This window comes from Vipera ursinii (genome assembly GCF_947247035.1).
Source record: "Vipera ursinii genome assembly, chromosome: 7".
In the NCBI taxonomy this organism is placed as follows: Eukaryota; Metazoa; Chordata; class Lepidosauria; order Squamata; family Viperidae; genus Vipera; species Vipera ursinii.
In genome coordinates this window covers 18,778,527-18,805,116 of record NC_139521.1, presented here as the reverse complement: position 1 = coordinate 18,805,116, position 26,590 = coordinate 18,778,527, and the positions used below count along the sequence as shown (strand labels likewise).

The 26,590-nt window shown below is 43.8% G+C and overlaps 1 protein-coding gene across 1 annotated transcript in view; it reads right to left on the bottom strand.

The window, feature by feature from the left end:
- LOC310642941 (gamma-aminobutyric acid receptor subunit alpha-4-like) overlaps positions 1–23,119 on the bottom strand; it is a gene marked incomplete at both ends in the record, with an annotated part of 106,289 nt that extends 83,170 nt beyond the window's left edge. The window contains 6 exons of the mRNA XM_083366931.1: positions 6,190–6,333; positions 6,552–6,634; positions 6,727–6,947; positions 8,611–8,678; positions 22,665–22,783; positions 23,037–23,119. Coding sequence (XP_083223057.1) covers positions 6,190–6,333; positions 6,552–6,634; positions 6,727–6,947; positions 8,611–8,678; positions 22,665–22,783; positions 23,037–23,119 — 718 coding nt within the window. The remainder of the gene's footprint in view (positions 1–6,189; positions 6,334–6,551; positions 6,635–6,726; positions 6,948–8,610; positions 8,679–22,664; positions 22,784–23,036) is intronic.
- Positions 23,120–26,590: the final 3,471 nt, after the last annotated feature.

The following is a 26,590-nucleotide window of genomic DNA, read 5'->3' as shown; positions in this document are numbered from 1 at the left end:
CCGCCAGATGATGATTAAACTCCTCGGCTCGTCCCCGCAAGGGATCCTCCCTCACCTCCTGGTTAAGGAGGGAGCGAGTTACCCTAAACAGGGCGGCCAGGCGATAATCTGCGGACGCGATAAGGGCAGCAAAGTAGTTAGACTTCGCCGTCCTTATCGCCGCAAGATAAGACCTTATAAAGGTTCTTAACTGCAATCGGTCAGATTCGGATCGGCTGGACCTCCAACCGCTCTCTAGACCTCGTCTCCGACGCTTCATCTCCTGGAGCTCCACAGAGAACTTAGCAGCTTATTTAGATGAAAAGAAGAAGATTAAGGTATAAGAGAGGAATCTTACCTTTGTCTCTTCCACGCTGCTTTAATGTTGCATGATGGTAAGTTTGACTTTGGCTGTCTGCAGCCTAGTAACTGGCCATATTACTATGGCCAGTCTTTCATCTGCTGGTACGAAGGGAATGCAGGCACTAATGGGGGGGTTGCGGCTCCCCCGCGTTTCTGCAAAAGCCCCTTCCATCTGGTTGCCCCTCCAAGGTGGCTCTTTGGCCCTTTTAGGACCCCCCAGCGATGCGAAACTGGACGTGGAAGATGAGAGCCATCCTTCAGACATCTATGTCGGCTAACTTGGCAAACCAGAAGCCTGGACCTCAATATTTTTATCTAGCCCAAGCCACCAAAGGTAGCTCCTCATGAATGCCTTCATTCCCAGATGTCCCTCATGCAGAGACTCTAAAAACCTGGGCCTCAAGGAGCTCGGGACTATGACCCGACTCCCCCAAAGAATACACCCCTTATGATCTGAGAGCTCATCTTTCCTCATGTAGAAACTCTGGAATTCTGGCCCTGGACATTTGTCTGGCCATCCCATGTGCACCCAATTCAACATGCGGCTAAGTGTCTTGTCAGCGGCTGTCTCAGCAGCCACGTCTCCAGCATGAAGGGGAGAATCCAGCAAATCCTGGATAGCCAGGATGCATGCAGCCAGAGCGGGATCTGGCTCTACGTTTGGCAGGGGTAACATGCTAAGGCCAACTGCATGGCCCATTTCCCTGCCTGGTTTGTGAATCAGCCTGTAGCTGTAGGCTGAAAGGTAGATAGACTACCTCAGCATTCATGACGATAGAATCTGAGGTGTCTGCTTGTTCGTGGTGGCTTGTGGTCCATGAAGTGGCTTGTGGTCCATGAAGACCATGAAATTGCAGCCATACAACTAGTCATGAAACTTTTTTATGCCGGCCACTATAACCAGTGCCTCCCTGTCTATTTGCACATAATTGGGTTCTGCTGATGACAGGGTCCTAGAGCAGTAAGCAATGGGAGTCTATCTCCTGTCAGCCATCAAGTGGCTGAACACGGCCCCAACCCTGTACAGAGATGCATCACAAGTGATGCAAATAGGCAGCTTCTCATTAAAGTGAGTGAGCACTGAGTTTGAAGACAGCAGTGATTTGACTGTCAAGAAGCTTTTCTCGTGGATACTTGTCCACTGCCACTCTGCCCTTTTGTCCAAGAGCCAGTGTTACGGCTCTGCCACTGCGGCCTTGTGTGGAAGAAAGGCATGGTAAAATTTCAAAAGCCCCCAAAAGGCCTGAAGCTCCCCCTTAGACTTCAGACTCTGGACCTGCTGAATTGCTTTGAGCTTGGAGTCTGCTGGATGAATGCCTGAGGCATCAATGCGGAACCCAAGGAATTTGGTTGAACATACCCCAATCTTGCATTTCTCCCTTTTTAGTTTCAGTCCCGCTTCACGGAAATGCTGAAGGACAGTCTTAAGCCATTCTGCCAAACAGTTCTGACTCCCCTGCTATGAGGACATCATCGAAATAGGGGCACAACCTGGGAATGTCCTTGAGCGTGCGCTCCATCACTCCCTGGAAAAGCCCTGGGGCTACACTAACCCCAAACTGTAGGCACTTAACCCTGAAAGCCACTCATGGGTGACAATGGTCTGAGCTTCTGCCATGGCCTCGTCCACAGGCAGTTGCTGGTAGGCTTGAGCCAAATCTAATTTGCCAAATATGCAGCCTCCCTGTAGTGATGCCAAAATATGGCTGACTACAGGCACCGGATATGCATGTTGTTGAAGTGCCCTGTTGATAGTGCACTTATAATCCATGCATATGTGCACCTCACCATTGGCCTTAAGTGGCGTGACTATGGGGGGGGTCTCTCACACCCCACTGTCTACTGGCTGCAACACCCCTTGTTGCACCAGCTTGTCCAGCTCTGCATCAGTTTTGGGTTTGAGGGCAAAAGGCACTCTATGAGGCTTGATCTGTATTGGGGTTATGGTAGGATCAAGGTGAAGAGCAACAGGTGGACCCTTGTACTTCCCTAAACTTGAGCTGAAGACATCAGAAAATTCCTGGCAAACTGCCGACAGGTCTGCTGCTTGTGTTCTATGAATGCTGGTTACTTGGATGCCCAAGGCATCAAACCAGTCTAAGCCATTGAGGCTTGTGCACTGGCCTTCCACTAGTATGACATCTAGTGGACCCTCAAATCCCTTGAACTGTACATTGAGCATAGCTTCTCCTTTGACCACTACGTGGGAGTTTTGGAAATCTGTCAGCAAAAGGTTAGATGGCCTGAGTTTAGCTTGTCTGCTGCTGTGACTGCAAATGTGCTTGAAGATTCCTTGGGAAATTATGGATAGGGCTGACCCTGTGTCCAGTTCCATGTTGCATGGAACTCCCTGAAGCTTGACCTTGAGTCTAAGCTTCTCTTTAAGTGGGTGATGGGCACCAGTTCTGAACACGCTCCTCCAGCTGGAGCAAAAGCCTACTCTATGTTGTCCTGGGGCCCCGGTACCTCTCCTGAATGCTTCTTCCTGTGGTCTGTCCCTCCGGCGACCTCTGCAGATGGTGGCAATGTGGCCTGGTTTTCCACATGCCCTGCATGTTGTTGCTCGGAACCTGAACTCCAAGCTTCTATGTCAGCCAAGCATCGAGGGAAGGAAACTGCCTTGTCAGTTGGCCACTGTCCCGTCTCTGTTTGCTTCTGCAGCTGGTCGACCTCAAAGTCCAAGTCAGAATCTTCTGTTCATTTGGTGTCCTCCTGGTGGATGGTTTCTGGGCTGGGAGTTTTCTTGGAGGGCCACAAACCTTTAATGACCCCTCTGGCAACTTCATCGGCCATCACCTCCTTCAAGGCATCTTGTAATGAGAAGCTCTCCTTTGCGAACAGCTTCTGCTGGAGCTCTCGGTTCCTCAGTCCGCAGACTAAATGGTCCCTCAGCCTTTCCTCTAGGTCTGCAAAGTTGCAAAGCTGAGATGCCTGTCAGAGGGTGACTATGAACTCGGTTGCAGACTCTCCTGGCTGTTGCTCCTGCTGCTCAAGCGTGTGTCTCCATGCAATGACAGAGAGTTTCAGCCCGAAATGGTCCTTGAGCTTCTTTTTGAGATCTGTGTAGGCGACCAAATTGAGCGTAGCAGGGACGACCAGGTTCTCGGCTATGTCAAATGTTGCCAGGACACACATGCACAGGAGTGTCATGGCCTTCAAGCCATCTTCACTAACCTGGTTAGCTTGCAGATAGTTCTCAATGCGAGAGATGTAAGAACTCCACCTCTCGGGATGCGCCACATCGAATACTTCCAATTTGCCGACCTTGCCCATGCTGAGTTGCTTTTGTGCTCACAATGCCTTGTACTTCTAGGCTTCTGTGCTGGCCCTAGGATGGATCCATAGGGCATGGTGGTCTACACCATGGCTTGCTAGTAGACCGAGGGGAGGAACATAGTTCCTGCCAGGTTCTGGTGCTGGCCTCACCCCCTAGTGACTTCTGACTTTCTTTGTTAAGCAGCACATCCCACCTTTGTCACCACTGTTAAGTATTCAGTTTGGTTAGCTCGCAGATAGTTCTGTTCTGTTCTGTTCTGTTCTGTTCTGTATGGGGGTCATCATTTTTTTAGAAACTGTTTGCTCCCTATTGTGTTTTATTTTGGTGTAGTATTCTATTCTATTCTATTCTATTCTATTCTATTCTATTCTATTCTATTCTATTCTATTCTATTCTATTCTATTCTATTCTATTCTATTCTATTCTATCATTAGCCATATTCAGAACCATCTCAACTGTTATGTCCCCACCTATTGATATTTTCTTCCAGAAGAAAACATTAGAGAAAAATTTTGGGTATTAAAAGGTTGCCCCATCCAATCCAAATTCTTCTGTACATGTTTTATTTTGACTTGACCATCAAAACAGCTAATTAGATCATTTTTCCCTAATGTATAACTTGGATCCATCATTTTCTTTTCCTGCCTCATTGTCCAAATTGTGAGAGTACTGAGCATCATGAAACTGAGCAAGTTCAAGAAAGCAAGAATTACACAGAATTCAGTAAAATCTTTAATGCTCATCTGGAGAAATACAGAACCTTGGAAAATGTAAGTAAAATCTCCCAGCTTCATTTATAATAAGGAAATAATGGTAGAGTATTTTGAATATTTTGCAATGATTCTGCCTAGATTTCTTCCCACCTAGGCTGAGTTGCCATTTAAGCTATCAACTGCCTCGCCAATCATCTCTTTATATTTTATATCCCTTCCATTCTTTTCCTCGTCTTCCATAATCCCTCACAGATAGCTGTATACATCTAAGCTACTCTAGAGAACTCAGTGTTTCTACATTGCTTCTTAATACAGGGTGGAGTAATTACTGCTATTTGCCATTGCTATCAAGGAAGCATTGACAAGGCCATTGACATAATAAGGAGGCCCTCTGCGAAATCTGCACAGAACTTGCTCAAACCAAGAGCACATACTGCTGAACCTGCTTTGCACCAGCACTGAATTCATATAAGGAAATTCATGGAGATCATCAGTGTGCAGAAGATTCTCTTGATCTTATGTTACATCCTGGTATTATGTTACATACACTCACACACTTAATAAAAAGAAAAAAAGAAAGCAAGAAATGCTATCTTGTAGGAAGAAAATACAACATGATGAAAGGGTACTATCAAAGGTCTGGGTGATACTTAGTGTTCCAACAAGCAAGTATTCTCTTCTAGGTAACTTGTATTTCAGGTTCAGTGTCCCAAATGAGAAATCAGATTATTTCATAACAGAGAATAAATGAATCAATCTAAGTAAGATATACTTTTTTCAAAAGTGCAATGGTCTCTCACCTCCCTGTTATAGGATGGTAATTGAGAAGTAATTAAATATATAACAGAAAAGTAAAATGGGTTTCAAAAGCACATCTATAAGATTTTTAAGTGTATCTTATATTTATATGAATTTCTGGGCTCTTCCAAGAAAGCATGGGCTGCAAAAGCAAAACAATGCCATCTTTGGCAGCAATGAAAAAAAAGTTTATTGAATCTTCAGAGAGCCATTTAGATGATCACAGTTTGGAGAATAGGATGCAATTTTCTCAGCTCATATCAAGGTACATCAATGGAAAAATTTATTTACTTTTTAATTTAATTCTATATAGTTAAAATTTCTTGTATCAAATAATTATTCCAATATTGGCTGCTATTGAAACTTAATTTAATAGGATGCAAATTTAAAGGCACTGGGTTAGAAGGATGCTCTTAACGAGCCTCAAATACTGAATAGAAAATGTGCAAAGATTTGACTGTTATCCCTTGATAACTTCTTTGTATAAAGTTTTTCTGAATGAATCAGGGATCAATAGTGTCTCACTGACTAATAATTTCCAATTCATTATGAAAATATTGCTTTCTCTTGCTATCAATAATGCCATTCAAAAATATGTCAGCTACATCTGCTCCCTCTGCTGCCCAGTTCTGTCCTCAGTTACAGTACAAGATTTCAGCTACACCAATAACAGCAAATTAGTAAATCTTCACATAATATAAACAACAAAATTAATTAAAAAACCACCCACAGACCATCAGTGTTGTCACTTCTATTCCTATTCTACCTATTGCTTTATTCAAACATGATTTTAAAAACCGTCACAAACAGTAATGATGGTTATACTTGATAGATTTGCTCTAGCAGCATTTTAATATGAATTTCTTTGGACCACCTGCAGAGTTTGGTTGTACACTAAGTCACAAATAATGATTATCATTGACAAACAAGTAGTTATGAAACATGCCACGTTACAAACTCCCATGTTTTTAATTGCCTTTTCAATCATTTTCACTTTGCCTCCTAAAGAATTATCCAGCAAAGAGCAAGCAAGTTTATCTAAACTTGGAAGAATCTTACCTGTGATGGATTTAATTGTGTCAGTAGATGCTGTATGTCCAAGCAGGTCATATTGAACTAAACTGGAAGACTCTTCAGGGACTTCCACTGAATTTTTTGGCCCTTTTGTCCAGGTGTAGATCATTTCACTCTTTGGATATGCATCTGAACAAGATATATTTAGGAAAAATATTAATGGACAGGACATTTGTCTTAAGAACTTATCCTAAAAGGCACTGAAAGCATTTATGTTGCTTTCAGGGACACCAGCTTTCTTTTTTGACAAAGACACAAGCCTCTGGCTATTCTCTGACCTGTTTCTTACAACAAGAACAAAAATGAAGCTTTAGTACCATAAGTAAAATGTCATAATGGGGACTTACAGCTTCCAAATTTTAGCGGACAAGCATGTCCATCCATTGGGAAATCCACCAATCTCATGGGACACTCGGCACTTATGGTGAGTCTATAGGAAACATGTAAAATTAGTTCTCACATCGGATAGTACATCAGCAATTAATAAATCATGTAAAAGTACAGAATATATAAAGCAGTTACCTCATTGTATAGAGAATGGTGCCATTTCTCATAATTCTAAATAGTTTATTTGGGGCTGTCATGTTATGAGACACAGATTTTTTTCCATTTCGAAAGAAAGTATCTGGGGTCCACACTTTGTTAACCATCAAGTTGTTTAATCTTAGAATTTCAATGGGACCATCATATTTTAATCTCTTGTCCACCCATGTCTGACGAAAGAAAACATCCATTGTGTATTCCTACAATAATTGGGAGGCAAATGAAACAATGTTATACACTATATGCATTTCACCAAGGACAAATCAGTGATAGGAAACTATAAATTCCCTAAACACTATAGTTTGACAGAACTATAAACATTTTAATATTTTCTTTATTAGTTATATAAATTACTAAACATACTAAATAAAAATAATTAGTGTAATCTAATAGAATGGCAAGAAGCATGTAATTAAATTTGTTCAGCACTGGAAACAAAATGATTAATTGACTCACATATGATAATGATTTTATGTCCATGCTATTTTGTTTTTTTCTACATATGATTAAAATTTATGCTGGGAATATACTGTACTGTATGTTTATAGCAAACAAATGAAAGGAATGTTATTGAACTGCAACCAGTAAAAACATAATTGGGTTAAACAAAAAGTGAAGATAGATTTTCCACAAAATAGTAAGTCTTCTGATTTCACTACCATTTATATTTAAGATAGATATGGAAGTTTGTAAATCATGCAGAATCATTTTAATTGGGCCCTCAGAATCTTTGCATTGGGCCCCTGCATTGGGACATTCGCAAGAAGTCTTTTTTAAAAAATCAAGATGGTGGCCATAGTCACCTAATTAAGGCCTTCCCCTGTCTTAAAATACGTGGGAGAGGGGTTTCAATCATATAGTTCTGGGCAACATTTCTATTTCTATCTGGGGATGGTTATACAACTATTGCAATGTCCTGCAAGTGTCAAAACTGAATAAAATAAATAAATAAAAAAATAAAAAATGCATAGGGTAGAATTCAATTTCTAAAAATTTCAGTTTATCCTTTATTATTCTTTTTAAACTGTTATTGCAAGATAATTGCTTACATATATATGTAATGTGTGGTATAATTGGAAAATTCAGAGGTGTTTCTGAACTAAATATCAAGGAACTGGGATATAGGATCAATGACGATGCTATTTCTTGCCTTTCCTCCCAGGCAAATGGGATGATTTCATTTGGTGGCGAACCTATGGCACGTGTGCCAGAGGCGGCACTCAGAGCCCTCTTGGTGGGCATACGTGCTGTTGCCCCAGCCCCACCTCCCCCCATGGCCCCCTCCTCACCAGCAGCCCCCCCCAGAGGAGTCACCCCCAAGCGCAGCCTGCACGGAGCAGCGCAGCCAAAGAAATGGCAGCCGGGCATTGGGGACAAGACTCCACCCTCGTGACCTCTCATGTGCAGATGATGCTATGGGGAGTGAGTGGAGGGCGTGGCCACAATGGTGCTGCTGGGCTGCCTGGGTGATCTGCTGTAGCAAGCCGAGGAGGTGGAGGTGGCTCAGGTGCAGGGTGGGGGCAGAGTGGGTGGGATGGGACAGGGGCGGGTTTGGGGCACTCGGTCTCTAAAAGATTCGCCACCACTGTTGTGCTGTATTCATCATATCCTGACTGACTTCAGGCAAGCACCCATCCCTACCATGCTAATATTTTGAGGGTTTTTTCTTTTTTAAAATATGGAAAGACCAGAATAGAAGCTGTCATAGCCACATGTAATAAAGCCTGAAAATAAATTATTGGTGATCTGGTATTTTTTTACATGAATAACAGGTGAATCCCAAAGTCCTTCATTTAGTCACCCACTTAGTACTAGATGTATTTATTTTTTCCTCCTTAAACCTACCAAAATACTCATACTTACCATTTCTACATCAGAAACAGGTCCAAAACTTGTGACATAGATATCTGTCTTGACTTCAGTAACAGGACCTAATGTATAAAAAAAGTAACCAAGGAGAATTGAATTGTTTCACATCAAAAACTAGGGAAAAATTATGCAGACAAGTAATTCTAAGACTTACAGGAACAATTCATTGGCCTCATTTTAGGAAAATGAAGCACTAACATATGGCAGCTGTATTTACAGATTCCTGTATAATATGGATTTCCATATACCTTTATATAATTTCCTTTGTTTATGCAAATACAGTTTATATACAGTTTTATAGTGCTCCATTTCCCACTGACATGGATAAGAGAATATATAGTATATGCATAAAAACCTAATTCCATACTACTTCAAACAAGGGAAAATAGAGGGCCTCCTCAGGGTGCCTCCGGTCAGAGAATGCCGGCTGGTGGCCCCCAGGGGGAGGGCCTTCTCTGTGGGCGCCCCGGCTCTGTGGAATCAACTGCCGGTTGAGCTCCGGATGGCACCGGATCTCCGCTCCTTCCGGCGCGGGTTAAAGACCCACCTATTCGAACAAGCTGGCCTGGCCTGATGGAGAGTTAATTTAGGGTTTTAAATATTTGTATATTTTATTGTTTTATTTTGGGCATTAATTTAATTCTATTTTAACTTTTGTATTTTTGTATTTTTATTATATGCCCTGTTCACCGCCCTGAGTCCTTCGGGAGAAGGGCGGTATAAAAATTTAATAAAACTAAAACTAAACTAAACTAAATTGTACTACTCTATTTTTGGACCTGGTGGCTCAGTGGGTTAGGATGCTGAGCTTGTCGATCAGAAGGTCAGCAGTTTGGCGGGTCGAATCCCGAATGCCGCATAACAGAGTGAGCGTCTGTTACTTGTCCCAGCTTCTGACAACCTAGCAGTTCGAAAGTACGTAAAAATGCAAGTAGAAAAATAGGGACCACTACAGTGGGAAGGTAACAGCGTTCCATGCGCCTTTGGTGTCTAGTCATGCCGGCCACATGACCATGGAGACGTCCTCGGACAAGCGCTGGCTCTTCGGCTTTGAAACAGATGAGCACCAGCCCCTAGAGTTGGAAACGACTAGCACGCATGTGCGGGGGAACCTTTACCTTTACTCTATTTTTAAAAGCTCTTCTTATGCAAATTATTTATTTACCTACAATGAGTTCTTCTATAACTTGCTCTATGTTTAAAAACCAAATAACATTAGCAATAGCAACAGCACTTAGACTTATATACTGTTCCATAGTGCTTTACAGCACTCTTTGAATGGTTTACAATGTCAGCATATTACCCTCAACAATCTGGGTCCTCATTTCACTGACCTCAGAAGGATGAGGTCAATGTTGAGACCATCAGGATCAAATTCCAGGATGTGGGCACAGATAGCCTGCAATACTGCCTTCTAACCAATGCACCACCAGGGCTTATACCATATAATTCAGGCCATTAGAGTATGAGTTAGCAGAAACATTTGAAGTTTTTTTTAACTATTGCATGGAACTTCATGTCAGGTCCACTTTTGGGTGCCCTGCCATTCTGTTGAAGGGGAGGAGGGGGAGGCTCCAAGGAGCATTCTTTTCATGCTTCTGCTCTAACCGTAGGGAGATTGTCTTCAGAGATGGGATGGACTCCCTCCCAGCTGGTTCCAGCCTTATTCCAAGGTCACTGTGCCCTGAGGATGACCCATTATCTGTCCTGTACCTCAGTGCTCTCAAAACAACCTTGCAGCATTGTATTGGCTGCTGGTGGACTGGTTAGGGGTGGGTGGGTTTTGGAATGGGAAGAATAGCTTGGTGCTTTGCGCAGGATTGTTAGATTCCACCCGACCTTATTGCAACCACTATTTCTCAGGAAAGTTCTTTAGATTAACCACATGGTGTCAAGAGACATGCTTTCCTGAGAGGGCCAACTGGGGCAGGTGTTTACATTAGGCAGAATTTGCAATAGTGGTCAACTCAGAGAAGCACTTATCTGTACCATGAGGACTGTGCAAGGAATGTCTGCACAAGGTAGTGACCAGGAGGAAGCAGAGTGCTGGGGAGAAGCCTCTACCAAGGCTTACCCAGGGCAGACCTCAGCAGGTGGACAGAGGAGTTCTCTGGCCTGGGAGATTCATCAAAACCCAGGTGGTCCATTGGCATTGGGAAGAAAGATGACTGGGTAAGAAGAACCAAAGGAGTAACTCTGACCTGAGGCAGCCAATGACGCAAATTGCAAGTGGAGGGGAAGAGCTTGGAGATAAGAAGGGAGAAAGCGGTGAAGTCAATCATGCCAACTTCCTCATGAAGCAAGTTATGCGCTGCATGATGGAAGCATTCCAGAGCCTCAAGGCACACAAGACCCTAGCCAGAATGGCCTCTGGGGATGCTTGCCAAACCTGAGAGAAGGATGGTGGGAGAGCCTCACCGTTAGACACCATGGCGGGAGTTGCAGCAACCCTAGCCAATGCAACTGCGGCCATGGGACTCCCATGGCCGCAGTTGCACTGGCTAGGGTTGCAGAGGGGGCCCACCAGGACCACTGTCCTGGGGGTGTTGGAGCCATGGGTCCATGAAGACAAAAAGCCTCACTGCTGGGTGTGAAGTTTGATGGGGACTCCCAGCAACTGGGTTTTTTCCTGGCCCATGTCCTAACCTACATGCAGGAATATGGACCAGAAATTCCCACCAAAGATGCCAAGGTAAGGTGTGTCACGCTGGCTGGAAGGAGAAGCAGCTCGTTGGATGGTGACGCTCCACAACACAAATGCCCCTGATTTGAGGAACCTCGATCATTTCATTACAGCACTCCACCACCATTTTGAGGACTCTTTTGCTGACCGAAAAGCAAGAGACCACATTAAAACCATAAGGCAAGGATGCAGAGCCATGGCAGAGTACACCAAGGAGTTTTGTGACCTGGCATGCCAACTTGGTTGGCCACAGGACATCCTCATCAGCTGTTTTAAAGATGGGCTAAATAATGGCCTATACAATGCTTGTGCGGAAAGTGGGGACCCTGCAACCCTTCACAACTGGTGTGTGCTGGCTGAGGAAGTAGAGGTTGACCAAGCCCAAAACAAGTACCACATGGTGAGGTCCTGGGAAAGATCCCCTGCAGAGAAGAGGGAAATGGCCAAATCCCAAGCTGCGCAAGTCAGATCCACCACCTGCTTTAAATGTGGCCAGGAGGGGGATTGAGCTGCAGAATGTAAAACTGGCCATCCAGCCAAGAAGGCAAGCCCAAACCCCATGGGGAAAACCAACAAGGCACAGCCATGGGCCAAAGAGATGGCGCTTAAAAAATGGAGGTCATGGAGTTCACTCTATCACCCAAAAGGGTGGAGAGAATGCCAATCCCACCAGATGACAGCAAGGGTTTAACAGATACTGACTCCAACAACAACCCCCTGGTAAGTGACCTGGTCATGTCAGCAACTGAGTTTCCATGGGTCAGGGATGAAAGCTACTCTAAGAGCCCTACTAGACTCAGGCTATACCAGATGCTTGGTAAATTCAGCACTGGTCAAAAAACTGGGAATCTGACTGAGATGGTTAAAAGTCCTGGTTGCATTTTGTCAATTGGACAGTTCTATTGTGGGGAGCATCCCAGCGACTTTTACTCCAAACCCATAGAGATGAGATGGGGGCCCATTCAGAAGTCTTCAGCTTCACAGTAGTACCCAGGATGGAAAGACCCCTAGTTCTAGGGCTATCCTGGCTAAAAAAGTAGAACCCTTATGTGAATTGGAGGAAAGAACTGTTAAAGTTTTTGATGAACTGCTCCTCCTGCACCCAAGAATAACTTATAAAGGCGACTACCCTGAAACACAAACTATGGGCTGTCATTCAGGGGAAGGACCTTCCTGTCATCCCCAATGAATACTGAGACCTCAGAGATGCATTTAGCAAAAAGGGCTCAGATGAATTTCCTCCCCATAGACCTACTGACTATGCTATAGAAATTCTATCTGGTGCCAAACTGCCAAAGCTGAAGTTGTACTTAATGTCTGCAGGGAGTTCTGGTAGGAAATCATCCTGACACAACAGAGGCCTTGCAAGTTTACCTCTGAGAGACAATTAGTGCTTTACTTAGCATGAATTAGGGACCTAACTCCTGCAACTTGTAAATCATGATGGTGCAAGTCTTAGTGAGCTCTCCAAACACAATATACTACAACATTTTCAACAAACCATAAGAAAATGTATTGCAGGCCTGTGATGAGACTTCCTTGAATAAACCAATACAAGAATATTTGAAAGCAACCAGTGACATCTTTCTAATTCCTGACTTAGAAAGGTCACCTGTAGAAAATAGAGGACAAACTGTTTTTTTATTCTTCTTCAACACTCAGCCTACCATCTGAAGACAGAAAGAAAGATGGTAATGGGCCAGATTCATGATTGGGACACCTGTCCAAAAAGGACAGTGCTAAAAATAGCACCTGATTTTGCCAAGGTTTCCAACCAAGAGACAGATGGTAATAATTTCTGTCACTGTCAACCTGAAGAAGGAATCAACTTGCAATTAATACTTCCATACTTGTTTTGCAGTCCCTTGACTAATCCAGTTTCTCAGGCTGGACAGCTGCCTGAAAGAGTGATCTACCTCATTTCATTTCTCGCATGTTACTCAGAATTTTATTTTCTGTGCAAATTAATGTTAGTACCTTGTGTATCTATAGATAATTTTTTTACCATGCATTATCCTTGAATCTGTGAAACCACAGAACCCCACATGCCTTATATATATATATATATATTGGCTTGTAAAAATCAAACAAAAAGGATGATGGAATAAACCAGTGTTTTTCAAACTTGCCACTTTAAAATGTATAGACTTCAAATGTTGACTGGGGAATTCAGGAGTTGAAGTCTATTCTTAAAGTTACCAAGTTATATAACAGTCTATTGTAGAGGCTTATTCTTACACTATGTTCTTACAATGGCTCATTTCAAAGGTATTAGTACCTTACATTATTTATGCTAAAAGAATCCAGAATTAAATGTCTAAATATTTCTGGAGGTAATATTTACTTTACTGTTTATATGTCCACATGAGCTGTAAAATCCAGTTCCAAAGTACAGAAGCAGAACACAATAATGAGCAGTTTAGGAGAAAGCAAGAAGGCCTTCTAAATATTCTTGCCAAGTAAGGAATAGAGTTGCTTAGCTTTTTTACTTTCAATATCAACATACCCAAATCAGTCCCTTTAAAATATACATTTTAAATATAAATGGATTGTTTATTTGTTACATTTCTCTTGTTCTTCCAAGCATAACTGGTTCTATAATCATAGTGCATAAAATTTAAATGTATGGATAGATACTAATGTACAAAAATATAAAAAAAACATTTAGTATCAAGAACTTCTTTCAGCTACACAGTTTGTTCATCTGCTGTTATGCTGGCACCTCTGTAAACATTTCAGTTTAGCCTTCTGGCCAATTATAATTGCAAATGTGTGTTCTAGAAGTTACAAAACACAGACTAACAGACCTGGTAGGGACTTGGAGGTCTTTTAGTCCAACCCATTGCTCAAGCAGGAGACCCTACTATTCCAGATATATGGCTGTCCAATCTCTTCTCCAGCGATGGAGCACCCACAAACAAGGGAGCACCCGTGGAGATAAGCCATTCCACTGATTAACTGTTCTGTCAGGAAGTTTCTCCTTGGTTCTTTGTTTGTTCTCCCTTTGATAAGCTTCCATCCATTACTTCTTGTCCTGCCTTCAGATGCTTTGGAGAATAGATTGGCCCCCTTCTTCTCTGTGACAGTCCCTCAAATATTGGAAGATTTCTTTTCTTCATTTTAAATACATTTTTAAATGTTCTGGTTTAATTCTTAGTCAATTTTAAAAAGATGTATTCCTTTATGCCCAAGTTTCTCCAATAAAGAACTATCAATATTGAATCAATTGGGGTAAAGTCAATATTAAACGGGTCTCAAAATGTTCTAGAGTTTGTGCAAGAACTCTTTCCAAAATGAAACTAAAAAATTAATTATAGGAATCTGTTGATGGAGGAGTGCAGTAAATCTCGTATAATATCTTAAATCAGAATTCACATACTCCTCTAAAAGAGGCTTGTGGGGAAAAAATCCTTATTCATTTAGCAGTTTAACATTTCCTATTTAATTTCTATGTAGGTGCCCAGAAGCTACAATGTTGTTGTATTTATCATGACACCATTGCCCAAATGACATGAATTATGGAATTTGAGTCAGTCACATCATATTCTCATAAACCAAATGACAAATAGTATGTAATTTGCTCAATGATATTAAGTCACTTGGAACATCACTTGGCTCCTGCACTTATTAAATATTGAGTCTAGGTCAATATTTTGATCAAACCAATCTCTATAAATGGGAGTTTATCTTTTAAAAATGTATTCTACATTACTTTTGAAATGAGTCATAAGGCCTAGACAATAAACAATTCTTAACTATATGAACATAGTCCAACTTTAGAACATCTCAGACAATATGTAACACTTCTCTGATATCAATTTAATTCAATTTAGAATAGAACTGGAAGGGACTTGGAGGTCTTCAAGCAGGAGACCCTATAACATTTCAGACAAGTGGCTGTCCAGTCTTAAATATGTCCAGTGATAAAGCACCCACAACCTCTGAAGGCAAGCTCTTCCACTGGTTATTTGTTCTCACTGTTAGGATGTTTTCCATAATTCCAAGTTACTTCTCTCCTTGATTAATTTCCATCCATTGTTTCTTGTCTTGCCCTCTGTTGTTTTGGAAAATAGGTTGACCCCCTCTTCTTTGTGGCAATCCCTGAAATACTGGAATACTGCTATCATGTTGCAGTATTGGGGTGTTGGCTATTCCTGCCAGCTTAGTAGCATCTTCAGATTTGATGAGTTCCCCATGTATTCCCTCATCTAAGTCATTTATGAAAATATTGAAGAGTATTGGGTCTAAGACAGAACTTTGTGGTATCCCACTGCTTACTTCCCTCCATGTAGATGTAGTACCATTAAGGAGGACTCATTGAGTATCGTTTGTCAGCCAGTTACAAATTCATCTGGTGGTGATGCTGTCTATGCCACATATCTCTGGCTTACCAAGAAGTAAGTTGTGGTCTACTTTGTTGAATGCCTTGCTAAAGTCTAAGTATACTATGTCCACAGCATTTCGCTGGTCAACTAGGATTTTGACAGAGTTGAACATTGGGCACTATCTAACAAAATGAAATTCAATGGTGAAAAAAGTAAGGTTCTACATTTAGGGAAGAAAAATCAAATGCACAGGTACAGTATAGGTGATATGTCACTCAATAGTAGTAACTGTGAGAGGGATCTTGGAATCCTAGTGGATAATCACTTAAATATAATAATTATAATAAGAAGAGACCTGCCGACGTTTGGGGAGGTTTGGGGAGGCGCCCAAACCTCCCCAAACGTCGGCAGGAGGAACGGAGACCTGCCGACATTTGGGGAGGTTTGGGGAGGCGCCCAAACCTCCCCAAACGTCGGCAGGAAGAACGGAGACCTGCCGATGTTTGGGGAGGTTTGGGGAGGCGCCCAAAACTCCCCAAACATCAGCAGGTCTGTGCGGAGGAACGGAGACCTGCTGACGTTTGGGGAGGTTTGGGGAGGCGCCCAAACCTCCCCAAACGTCGGCAGGAGGAACGGAGACCTGCCGACGTTTGGGGAGGTTTGGGGAGGTGCCCAAACCTCCCCAAACGTCGGCAGGTCTGCGCGGAGGAACGGAGACCTGCCGACGTTTGGGGAGGCGCCCAAACCTCCCCAAACGTCGGCAGGAGGAACGGAGACCTGCCGACGTTTGGGGAGGTTTGGGGAGGCGCCCAAACCTCCCCAAACGTCGGCAGGTCTCTGTTCCTCCGCGCCCTGCCTGCCTGCTTCTTTCCGCTGCGGAAAGAAACAGGCAGGCAGGGCGCGGAGGTCCGGAGACCTGCCGACGTTTGGGGAGGTTTGGGGAGGTGCGCGCGATCCTGGAAGCACCGAAGCCTCGGCCGCGCGCAAGTCCTCGGTAAGCTCCGGGCGGTCACTTGCTTCGCGTCTCCTGAGGGAAGGGGGGCGACTGGAGAGGGCGTGTTTCCTCGCCTGCTGGGCGCTGCGATTTGCCCGGGGAATGCGCGGGCCCCGAATGGCAGCGTGGAGCGAGGAAGCGGACAGCCAGGGCTTCCCCGAGAGCCGCGGCCACACAGCGTATTCCTGTGTATTCAGGCTTGCAAAATGGCGGATCGAGCCTCTGCTGGCGGCAGAGGCTTGCAGAACGGCGGATCGGCTTATACTCGAGTCAATAACTTTTTCCAGTTTTGGGGGGTGAAATTGGGGGTCTCGGCTTATACTCGAGTCGGCTTATACTCAAGTATATACGGGTAATTGTTCTAACTGTCAGGAAGTTTCTCCTTAGTTCTAGGTTGCTTCTCTCCTTCTCTCCTTCCATCCATTGCTTCTTGTCCTGCTTTCAGGTGCTTTGGAGAATAGCCTGACTCCCTCTTCTTTGTGGCAGCCCCTGAGATATTGGAACACTGCTATCATGTCACCCCTCACCCTTCTGTTGGTTAAACTACACATGCCCAATTCCAGCAACCGTTCCCTGTATGTTTTAGCCTCCAGTCCCCCAATCATCTTTGTTGTTCTTTTCTGTACCCTTTCTAGAGTCTCAACATCTTTTTTACATTGTGGTGACCAAAAGTGGATGCAGTATTCCAGGTATGGCCTTACAAAGGCATTGTAAAGTGGTATTAGTACTTCACGTGATCTTGATTCTATCCCTCTGTTAATGCAGCCTAGCACTGTGTTGGCTTTTTTAGCAGCTGCAGCACACTGCTGGCTCATATTGAAGTGATTGTCCACTAGGACTCCGAGATCTCTCTCACAGTTACTACTATTGAGCAAGGTTCCACCTATACTATACCTGTGCATTTGATTTTTCCTGCCTAAATGTAGAACCTTACTTTTTTCACCATTGAATTTCATTTTGTTAGATAGCACCCACTGTTCGAGTCTGTCCAGAACCTCCTGTATTTTAAGCCTATTTTCTGGAGTATTGGCTATTCCTGCCAGCTTGGTGTCATCTGCAAATTTGATGAGTTCCCCATCTATCCCCTCATCCAAATCATTGATGAAGATGTTGAAGAGCACTGGGCCCAGAATAGAGCCCTGGGGTACCCCACTACAAACTTCCTTCCATGTAGATGCAGTTCCATTGAGGACCATATGCTGAGTACGGCCTGTCAGCCAGCTACGAATCCATCTGGTGGTGATGCTATCTAACCCACATTTTTCTATCTTATCAAGTAGTAGGTTGTGATCTAATTTATCAAATGCCTTACTGAAGTCCAAGTAAATTATATTTACAGCATTCCTCTGGTCCACTAGTTTTGTCACTTGGTCAAAGAATGTAATAAGATTTGTCTGGCACGATCTGTTTTTGACAAACCCATGTTGACTTTTAGTGATGACTTTGTTTGCATCAAGATGTTCACTGATTTGTTGTTTGAGCCAGCAGTGTGGATATTTTCCTACTCATGTGATCTTGGGATAGATGAAGACTTTTTAACCATCCTAGTTTAATCTAATCAAACTCCATTATCTGGATTGAACTACTCTTGAAAGTATACCAAGCAATTGTTTTGGTCATCAAGGTCATAGTTGTCTAAAAAGTGCTTTTTCAAAAGGCAGCTGGACTGTTTTTGGTTTTCTATCTCAAGAAAAAAACAACAGTCCAGTTGCCTTTTGAAAAACACTTTTTAGATATACCAAGCAACAATTGTGCAAGTCAATTCAGAATATAGGTGGGGCTGACCTCTTTTATCACAGGCACATCAAACAGGATGTGCATCCAGCAAAAGGTTACTGGTCATTCAGATGGCAGATTTAAACTTTCTATTTCTTAAACATTTCCCTTGGGTATCCTGCAGTGAAGCACAGGAAGGAAAGCCACAGCATCAGACAACATCTGACATAATGCCATAACTAGACAGGAATTACTAATCTAAATAGTCCTGAAACATCCTTAGGATATCCAAGTAGAAAACAGTTTTATATTTCTAAGGGGAAAAATTATATTAGAAGGAGACAAATAATGTCTAAATAGTTGGGTTGGTAGCACTTCCTATTACCCCAAGACCATAGGCCAGACATGTCAAACACAAGGCCCGGAGCCAGATCCGGCCCATGAAGTGGTTTCATGTGGCCCATGAAGCCATCCTGGAAACAGTGAGGGAATGGCCCCGGCTGCCTTGGCCCCAGCCCAGGCTGACCATGAGCCAATGTACAATTTCATGGTGGCATCTATACTGAAACACATTCAGTAAGACTGAATTCAGCTCCACAATGCTGTCTGGAAACAGCAAGGGACTGGCCCCTGCCGCATCGGCTCTGCCCTCTGGGCACACACTGGGGAGGTATCACCCTTTGTGAGGAATGAAGAGATGCACCATTACCCGGAAGTGGCTAGCACATGGCCCTGCCTACTTTGGGTAGGCTGGGGACTGGGCAGTGTTGTGCTTCTCTTCATATTTGTGCTACCCAGCTCAGCCTCTCAGCGCTGTGAGGAGAGCACCCCGCTGCCTGCATTATGCTTTGCACCACCTGGCACAGCCTCTCAGCACTGGGAAAAGAGTGCCCCGCTGCCTGCCGAAACTTGGCAGACTGGAGGCTGAGAAGCATTGTGCAGGTAACATCGACTCTCACGCTGCTCATGGCATCCCCTCCCCCAGAGCCCACCAAGCCGGATACGTGAAGTAGGTGAGGGCCATGTGCTGGCCACTTCCAGGCAATGGTGCATTTCTTCATTCCTCACGAAGGGTGACACCTCCCCAGCTGCGTTTCTTGTCTGTTTTTCTCCCTCCCTCATCTCAAATATTTTCCCACCACTCTGTTCTGGAAGGAAGGAAGGAAGGAAGGAAGGAAGGAAGGAAGGAAGGAAGGAAGGAAGGAAGGAGGGAGGGAGGGAGGGAGTGAGTCTGAGGGAAGTTCTGCCTTAGTCCTTCCCTGCTGCCCTTTCACCATCCCCTTGCCCCCTCTTCCTGGCCTATCCTGGGGGTCTCCCATCCTATTGCTAAGGAAGCTTTGGATACAAAGCCAGGTCTCCTCACATGGAAAGGGAGTGGGCCTCCCTCTGACTTTGCCCTCATACCCATCATGAACAACTTGGCTAAGGAGAGCAAGCACAGCAGCAACAGCCTTGAGAAGGAGGTAAGTGCAGCTGGGCACCCCCTTGCAGAAGTGGGGCTGGGCTTAGTGTCATGGATCCTTGAGGGCATTTGACTTCTGCAGCCCAGAGCTCCGGGCACCCCGTGCCACTGTCCAGCTCCCCTGCATGGCCTGAGAGGAACAGTGAGGCTCCTCCAGTGGACCATGCCTTGGCACTTGCCCCGATCCACCCCCTTCTGCCAGAGACCCTCAAATCTGTCCCACTCCTGCCCAGACCACTATAGGCACCCTTGACATGAATGACGTAGAGCTGGCCATGCCCACCCAGTAAGCCACATGCACTCTAACCATACCCACCCAGTAGGTCATGCCTACCCTGGCCACTGCCGCCTAACCCCCCAAGGGCAACCACAATGCTGATGCAGCCCTCAATGAAATTGAGTTTGACACCCCTACCCTAGGCTGTGATTATTGAAGAAAATATATATGTCTGAAGTGATTAAACTGTCCTCTACCAAACTTAAATTTTAAAGTTGAGTTGCCTATATATCTGATTTTGTTCCCTGTGCAGATGGGATTTCTCTTTCTGACCTACATATGGCTCACAGACTGACCATTTCCTTAGTAACAATTTCTAACATAATCTAGCCCTCATTATGGAGATATAAAGCCTCTCACTAATCTTACATAGCCACTGACTTGAGTTGTAATTTACAGAACTGACAGGCACCAGTTTGAGAATCAGAAATTTTTTCACCCACATGTAATTTCCACTGAAGTCAGCAGGGATCCTTTTCCAGTCCATCTGGATAGAACAGCACTCTTCCTATGCATTTGGACCAAGTAGCAATTTTGCTTATTTCCTCTTCATTTCCCCCAGTCATTTTGAAGCATCTTCTACGGTGCATAACAAAATGCTTTTAAAATTCTACTCATATTTCCCAAACCAATTTATCATAAGATACAAAGAACTGTTGGTCCCAAACTATAAATGCAAGTCCCCTTTCCTTCTAGACTCAAAAAGCAAATGACTGATACATTTCAATCCTGGCAGCATTTCTGTCTTCCTGCTAAAGAGGTTTCCCTAACTTAAAAAAGTTAATTTCTTTCTCCAATCAAAAACCTCCAGACTACAGTTCCCATAACTCTGAATCAATATGAGGATTTGTAGACTTAATCCATTGGGAAGTTATTAGACTGGAAAAGACAGTCCCGCTTTAATAGAAGCTGGCAAAATCAGAGGCATCACACAGTGGTTACCATCTAAACATATAGGATAAACAAATACATTGGGAAGAATAGAACGTACACATTCAAGACAAAAATACACAGAAGACAATAGAAAAGCCCAACTGAATTTAAGGAACCAATTCTCTATGGTGTTTTGATAAGATTAGCTGTATCTATCCTGCCCATCCTTAAATGGATGAAAAGGAAAATCCAGGTCTCTCAAATCATACTGAAATAAGCAGGTTATACAGTTTCTGTCGTAGATAACAGGATATGTATATGGAAATTGGTTGAATAGTTGCTTTTGTAAATAAGTCACACGTCTAAACTAAACACTCAAAGAAAGGAACGCATTTTTTTCAGGGAACAAGCTTGGACTAAGTCTTCTTACAATGTCAGCTAAGTAGTTCCCAGGAAGATGGCTTCCTCCTACATTTTCACAGATACCAATCTCTGGTGAGAAAGAAATGCTTGAACCAACCTCTCAGGACTTAAAGTGATACTACAAGCTGTTAGACCCTCTTTGGGTCATTACTCTAAGTTGTATCTCTTCTATCCACAAAGCTGGCCATGGATCAATTCTGAGTTAGCCACCAAAACTGTGAAGTCCAGATGCTGGGCAGTGAGAATAGCAGAGTAGAAATATCTGGGAGGAAACCAGTAACTGAGATACATAAGAGATTCTTTCAAGATCTCTACATCCATGGAAAGCATGGATGTTGCTAAAAAGGGCAAGTGGGGGTGTTATACACTTTCTGCTGCTATAAATTGCAAAAGATGGGGGCTTTGAAAGTGAATATGGCTGCCAAGAATAAATCAGATGCAGGTGCAAGATCTCAAGCCTTGGGCTGTTTACATATTTCCTCCCTGCTGTCACTACTAGAGGACTAGAGCACACAGGTGTGTTTTTCACCAAGAAGCAACAGCTGCACTTGTTCTACTTTCACAGAATGTCGAGCAATAGCTGCCCACAAAGTGGCACAATCCAGACAACCCACTCCCAACATCTCCCAGCTCCCAGTGGACAAGATCCACAAGATGGGTGGTGTGTGTATGTGTGTGTGTATTTGTGTGTCTGTGTATAGACAGACAGACAGACACACACACACACACACAGAGAGAGAGAGAGAGAGAGAGAGAGAGAGAGAGAGAGAGAGAGAGAGAAAGAAAGAAAGAAAGAAAGAAAGAAAGAAAGAAAGAAAGAAAGAAAGAAAGAAAGAAAAGCTGAGAGGAGGAGAAAAGTGGCATGTGAATTGGCATCAAATCTGCCTGGTATTTGGGAGTCACTTGCTGTGTTTAGCTCACCAAGGGGTATGAGTTGGAAGAGGAAAAGTTCCTCCTGGTATTAAATACATGGAATTCAGTTCAATGGTGTCCCTGGCTTTCCAGGCATTGGAGGAGCAGGTACCATAACTGAGGAGTTCTGGGAGAAGGAACTAGCAGGATCTCTTATCTTTTTTCCCCCTCTTCAAATTCATCAGTGGGAGCAAGAAGAGAAAGGTTCAGCCAGTCCCCTTGGCTGCCACATCTCAACAAGGGGTTGGGGGAAAATGCAAAGATCACAATTACTTTCGGTTCTATTTTCAAAGGCGCTGTAGAATCCCTGAATCACATTTCTTCCCCCCCCCCCAAATTAAGAAACAGAGGCAGACAGCAAGGACCGCAGGCATGAACCATACCCCCAAATCCAGGACGCAGCCTGTTGTCATAGCCATCCAGGAGACGGTCCAGGATGCGTGTAAAATTCTCCGGCCGTAATTTCTCTTCCTTTCTGAGCTGTCCCGGGTGCGCGGTGAGACTGGAAGCCGAAGGAAACAAAGCGTGAAGCCTGGGGCTACGCATACGAAATCAGGAAAGGAAACGAGATAAGACCGCCACCATCGGGAGAAGGGGGACGCATCCTTGCCTCCCTGGTTCGCGCCCACTCCTAATTCTCTGCCACCACCCACCCCCTGTCCCCGATTCTGGGCATCAGGTACAGGTGGAAGGAAACTGGAGAGCAGCGGCGGCGGAAGAAGGCAAAGAAGCGAAGCGAGAAATAGAGCGCTTACCAGGTTGCCCAGCACAGGAAGTGTACGAAGATGATCGACAGACCCGAAAACATAGCGATCGTTGGCTCCTTGGCAGAAACCATCTTCGCTTGCCATACTTTAAGCCTGGTTGCGCGTTTCACGTCGCTAAACGCCTCTTCCAGAGAGGAGATCACCCGGCCGCTGAAGAAGGAAAAGGGGGGAGCGGAGAAGGAAAGAGCGGGCGGGGCGGGGGAAGGAGAGGAGGGGCGGACGATCCCGACACCGGTACGCACGATCTTCCAGCCCGGAGCCCGCCTAGACAACGATCTGGTACACGCCGAAAGGCAAAAGCCCGGCGAAGGACGAGGAGGAAAAAGTAGGGCCCGTTCCTCAAGCTAAGCTACATCTTTTCGGCGTCCCCGGAGCCGAGGCAGGTTAGCGCCCGAGCGCGCACACCAGTTCCTCGCCTGCGAGTCCTTTCCCTTCGCTCTTTGGGGGATCCCAGGCTGTCAAACCCCACCTCTTCCTGGAGCCCCTCCTTCTCTCCTCCCCATTCCCATTACATCTCTCTCCCACATCTCATTTTTGCTTCGGTTTAAATTTTTTCTCTCTGCTTTAGCAAAATTGGGGGTTAAAATCACCTCGTGAAGTTCTCTGCGCGGATCGGCAAAATCAATCTCGACTTAACACCAGCCATTAATGAATTTCCGAGCATATGCAGAGTGCCTCGACGATTACCCTTAACGTATTCCCCTCCCACGTGAATAAAGGAAGCCAAGGGAAAAGTCCTGCAACCAAAAATACAGTATAAAGCTAATTCATGAAATAATAAGGAAAAGGTATCTATTAAATGTGTCTTATTTTCCCCTCATAACCAAATAAGTTACTAGCACCAATACAATCTGGGATTAGGAAGCTTCTTTAAAATTACCAACTATTTTAGGAGAACTCTACGGTATCTTTTCCTTAACTAGAATTAAACATTACTTTAACCAGGATTAAGATGAAATGTCAATATATATTTTGCTAGTCCACATATGATATGCCATATGCTAAATAATCAGAATTGAGGATAAATTTTGCTTCCAACTTAAAACGAACACAATCATTAACAACTCTCTCTACAACCTGGCTTTACATTGCCCCACTTAATTTGTCTTCTACCTTCCTCTGCTCCAGATGCTACAGACCTCCTTGAATGGTATTATGGGTGATCACATCAGGCCTGCAAAAGTCCAGTTGACCACAGATGGCAGCAAAAACAGGGAAACATCTAACTTGGCTGCCATGAAGCTTTTTATAATCCAGAGTGGAGAGCCTGAGTGACATCTTCTCTTCCATTTCTTGAAAGACTCTACTGTCCATAATATATGAATTACTGTCACCTCCACTCGCTGGCTGGTTTGCAGATTTTGTCTTTCTTCTTTTTCTGGCTGATATCAAGTTGAATTATTCATTGGTCCTCAGAGCAGGGGTGGGTGGATGGGAATTGCCTAGAACAGGGGTCCCCAACCCCCGATCTGTGGAATGGCACTAGTGTGTGGCATACTAGCAACTGGGCCACGCAAACAAGTGAAGCCCCATCGCGGGATGCAGGCAGCATGCAAAATCATGCAAATTAACTGCTTTGTTAAAAACTGTCTCTCAACCTATCAATGTATGCAGTTGGGTTAATTGTCACTGAACACAAAACACAGAAATGTCAAAGTCACAGAGAGGGAACTAATTGGTTACATGTGTGCCCTTACATTGTTGCTCACTATTATCAAATCAGATTTTGATGATCCAAATAATTTGTATCACAGTTCCTTCAAGGTATTCATCAACCACTTTTCAAGAATAAAGAAATATTTTTGTTCAATCAAAGCTTGCAAGCAGAATTCTATTGGACTCAGCTGGTAGAAAAGGCTCCTCCAATCAGAATGCCAGACTGTTTTATCTGGGCCACTAAAAATACTACATAGAGATTGGATTTTTATTGCACAATCCCACACAAGACCATTCAGAAGTGATACCCACTGATACCCATAGGGCTTACTGCTACTGTAAGTAATACGTGTAACAGTGTTCTGTATTCTTGGGCCTTGTAAACATACTGGTTTATACCACATCATCTTAAAGTTACCAAGTTTGAAAAACACTGGTTTACACAATAACCACTGAACTGATGGACTTTTAGGTCCAAGATATCTGGAAATTGTAAGAAAATATACCATGTATTAGATTGCCTTCAATTCCACCTTATGCTTGAATGCTTCCAAATTTTCTTTGAGATCTAAATGCCTTCTGAAAATCCTTTGGGATAGCAAACATATAATGACACTATTTCTGAAATTTACTTCATCCAATTCTGTTCAGATCTGGATGTCTCCCATACAACACTCTTCATGGATTCTCTGATTGTGCCATGAAAATAATTATTTATTCATATTCACTAAGATTGCTGGCTTTATGGGGCACAGAACTGGTTATTCATTATTTGGGATCAGCTCCTGGATGAACAAGAGCCAGATTTAGCAATCTGGAGAATGCAGTCTGAGTTGTTGCATACTATAAGCAGAAAGAGTGGAGAATGATCATTCTGCAAGATGTTGGCAGTTGACTTTGGGAAGGATTGAAGTGAAGAGTTAGTTCACTATCTGCCACTTTCTCCTCCAAGTGGTCCATAGGTACAACTTGATATAGAGTAGGAGCTCCAAGTGATTTAAATAAGTGGCAGCAGGGGAACAAATGCTGGTTAACAACATTTCTCGTTCTTATCACAAAAAAAGCAAACATTTTCCTCTGTTGAATTCCAGATAGCTAAATTCAGTTCTTCCTGTTGCTTACTCCAACATACTGTCTCTCTCCCATCTAAGAAATCATAAAAAAGAACAGCAATTTTTTGGCTTGCAGTCTGTATTCAGGGCTGACTCCTAGCCGTATAGTGGTAAATCTAGAAGGGCAAAAAAATGCATGATGTCAAGGCCAGCAGACTTGCTGCACAAAGTGTATACAAGTGTGTGAGTATATTTGGGTGTGGCTGTATATGCAAATTTAACATAGGGTAACTATAGTACTTGGCCAGAAGTTCCAATGAAAATAGTGGGGTTTTCTTTTAACCACATAGGTTCATGCTGAACTTTCACAAAATATTTTGAGATGACTAAAATGGATCCTTTTCATTGTAGTTAGAAATTCAAGTAATAACTGCAAGGAAGTCTAAATAGTACACGCTAAGAAGAGGCAGGCAGTGGCCCACCTGAGAGACTGTCCAGCACACCATTGACTCAGCCCAGCAGCCCAGGAGCCTGGAAGATGGAGGTCTAGAAATTCAAGGCAATTGGAGGCAGTTGGAGTGAGAGGCTGCCCAGTGAAACATTAACCAATGCAGCAGCCCAGGAGCCTGGAATTCATGGCAGTTAGAGGCCAGCTGAGTGGAAGTGAAGCAGTGTCCCAGTCAGGCAGCCCAGGATCCCAGCTGAGAGGAGGTGAATCATAGACCCAGGAGCCGAGAGCTTTGTGGCAGTTGGAAGCAAACCAGCAACCCAGCCAGGTAGCCCAGCAGCCCACATGAGAGATGGCACTGAGTGGTGGTGAACCAGCGACCCAGC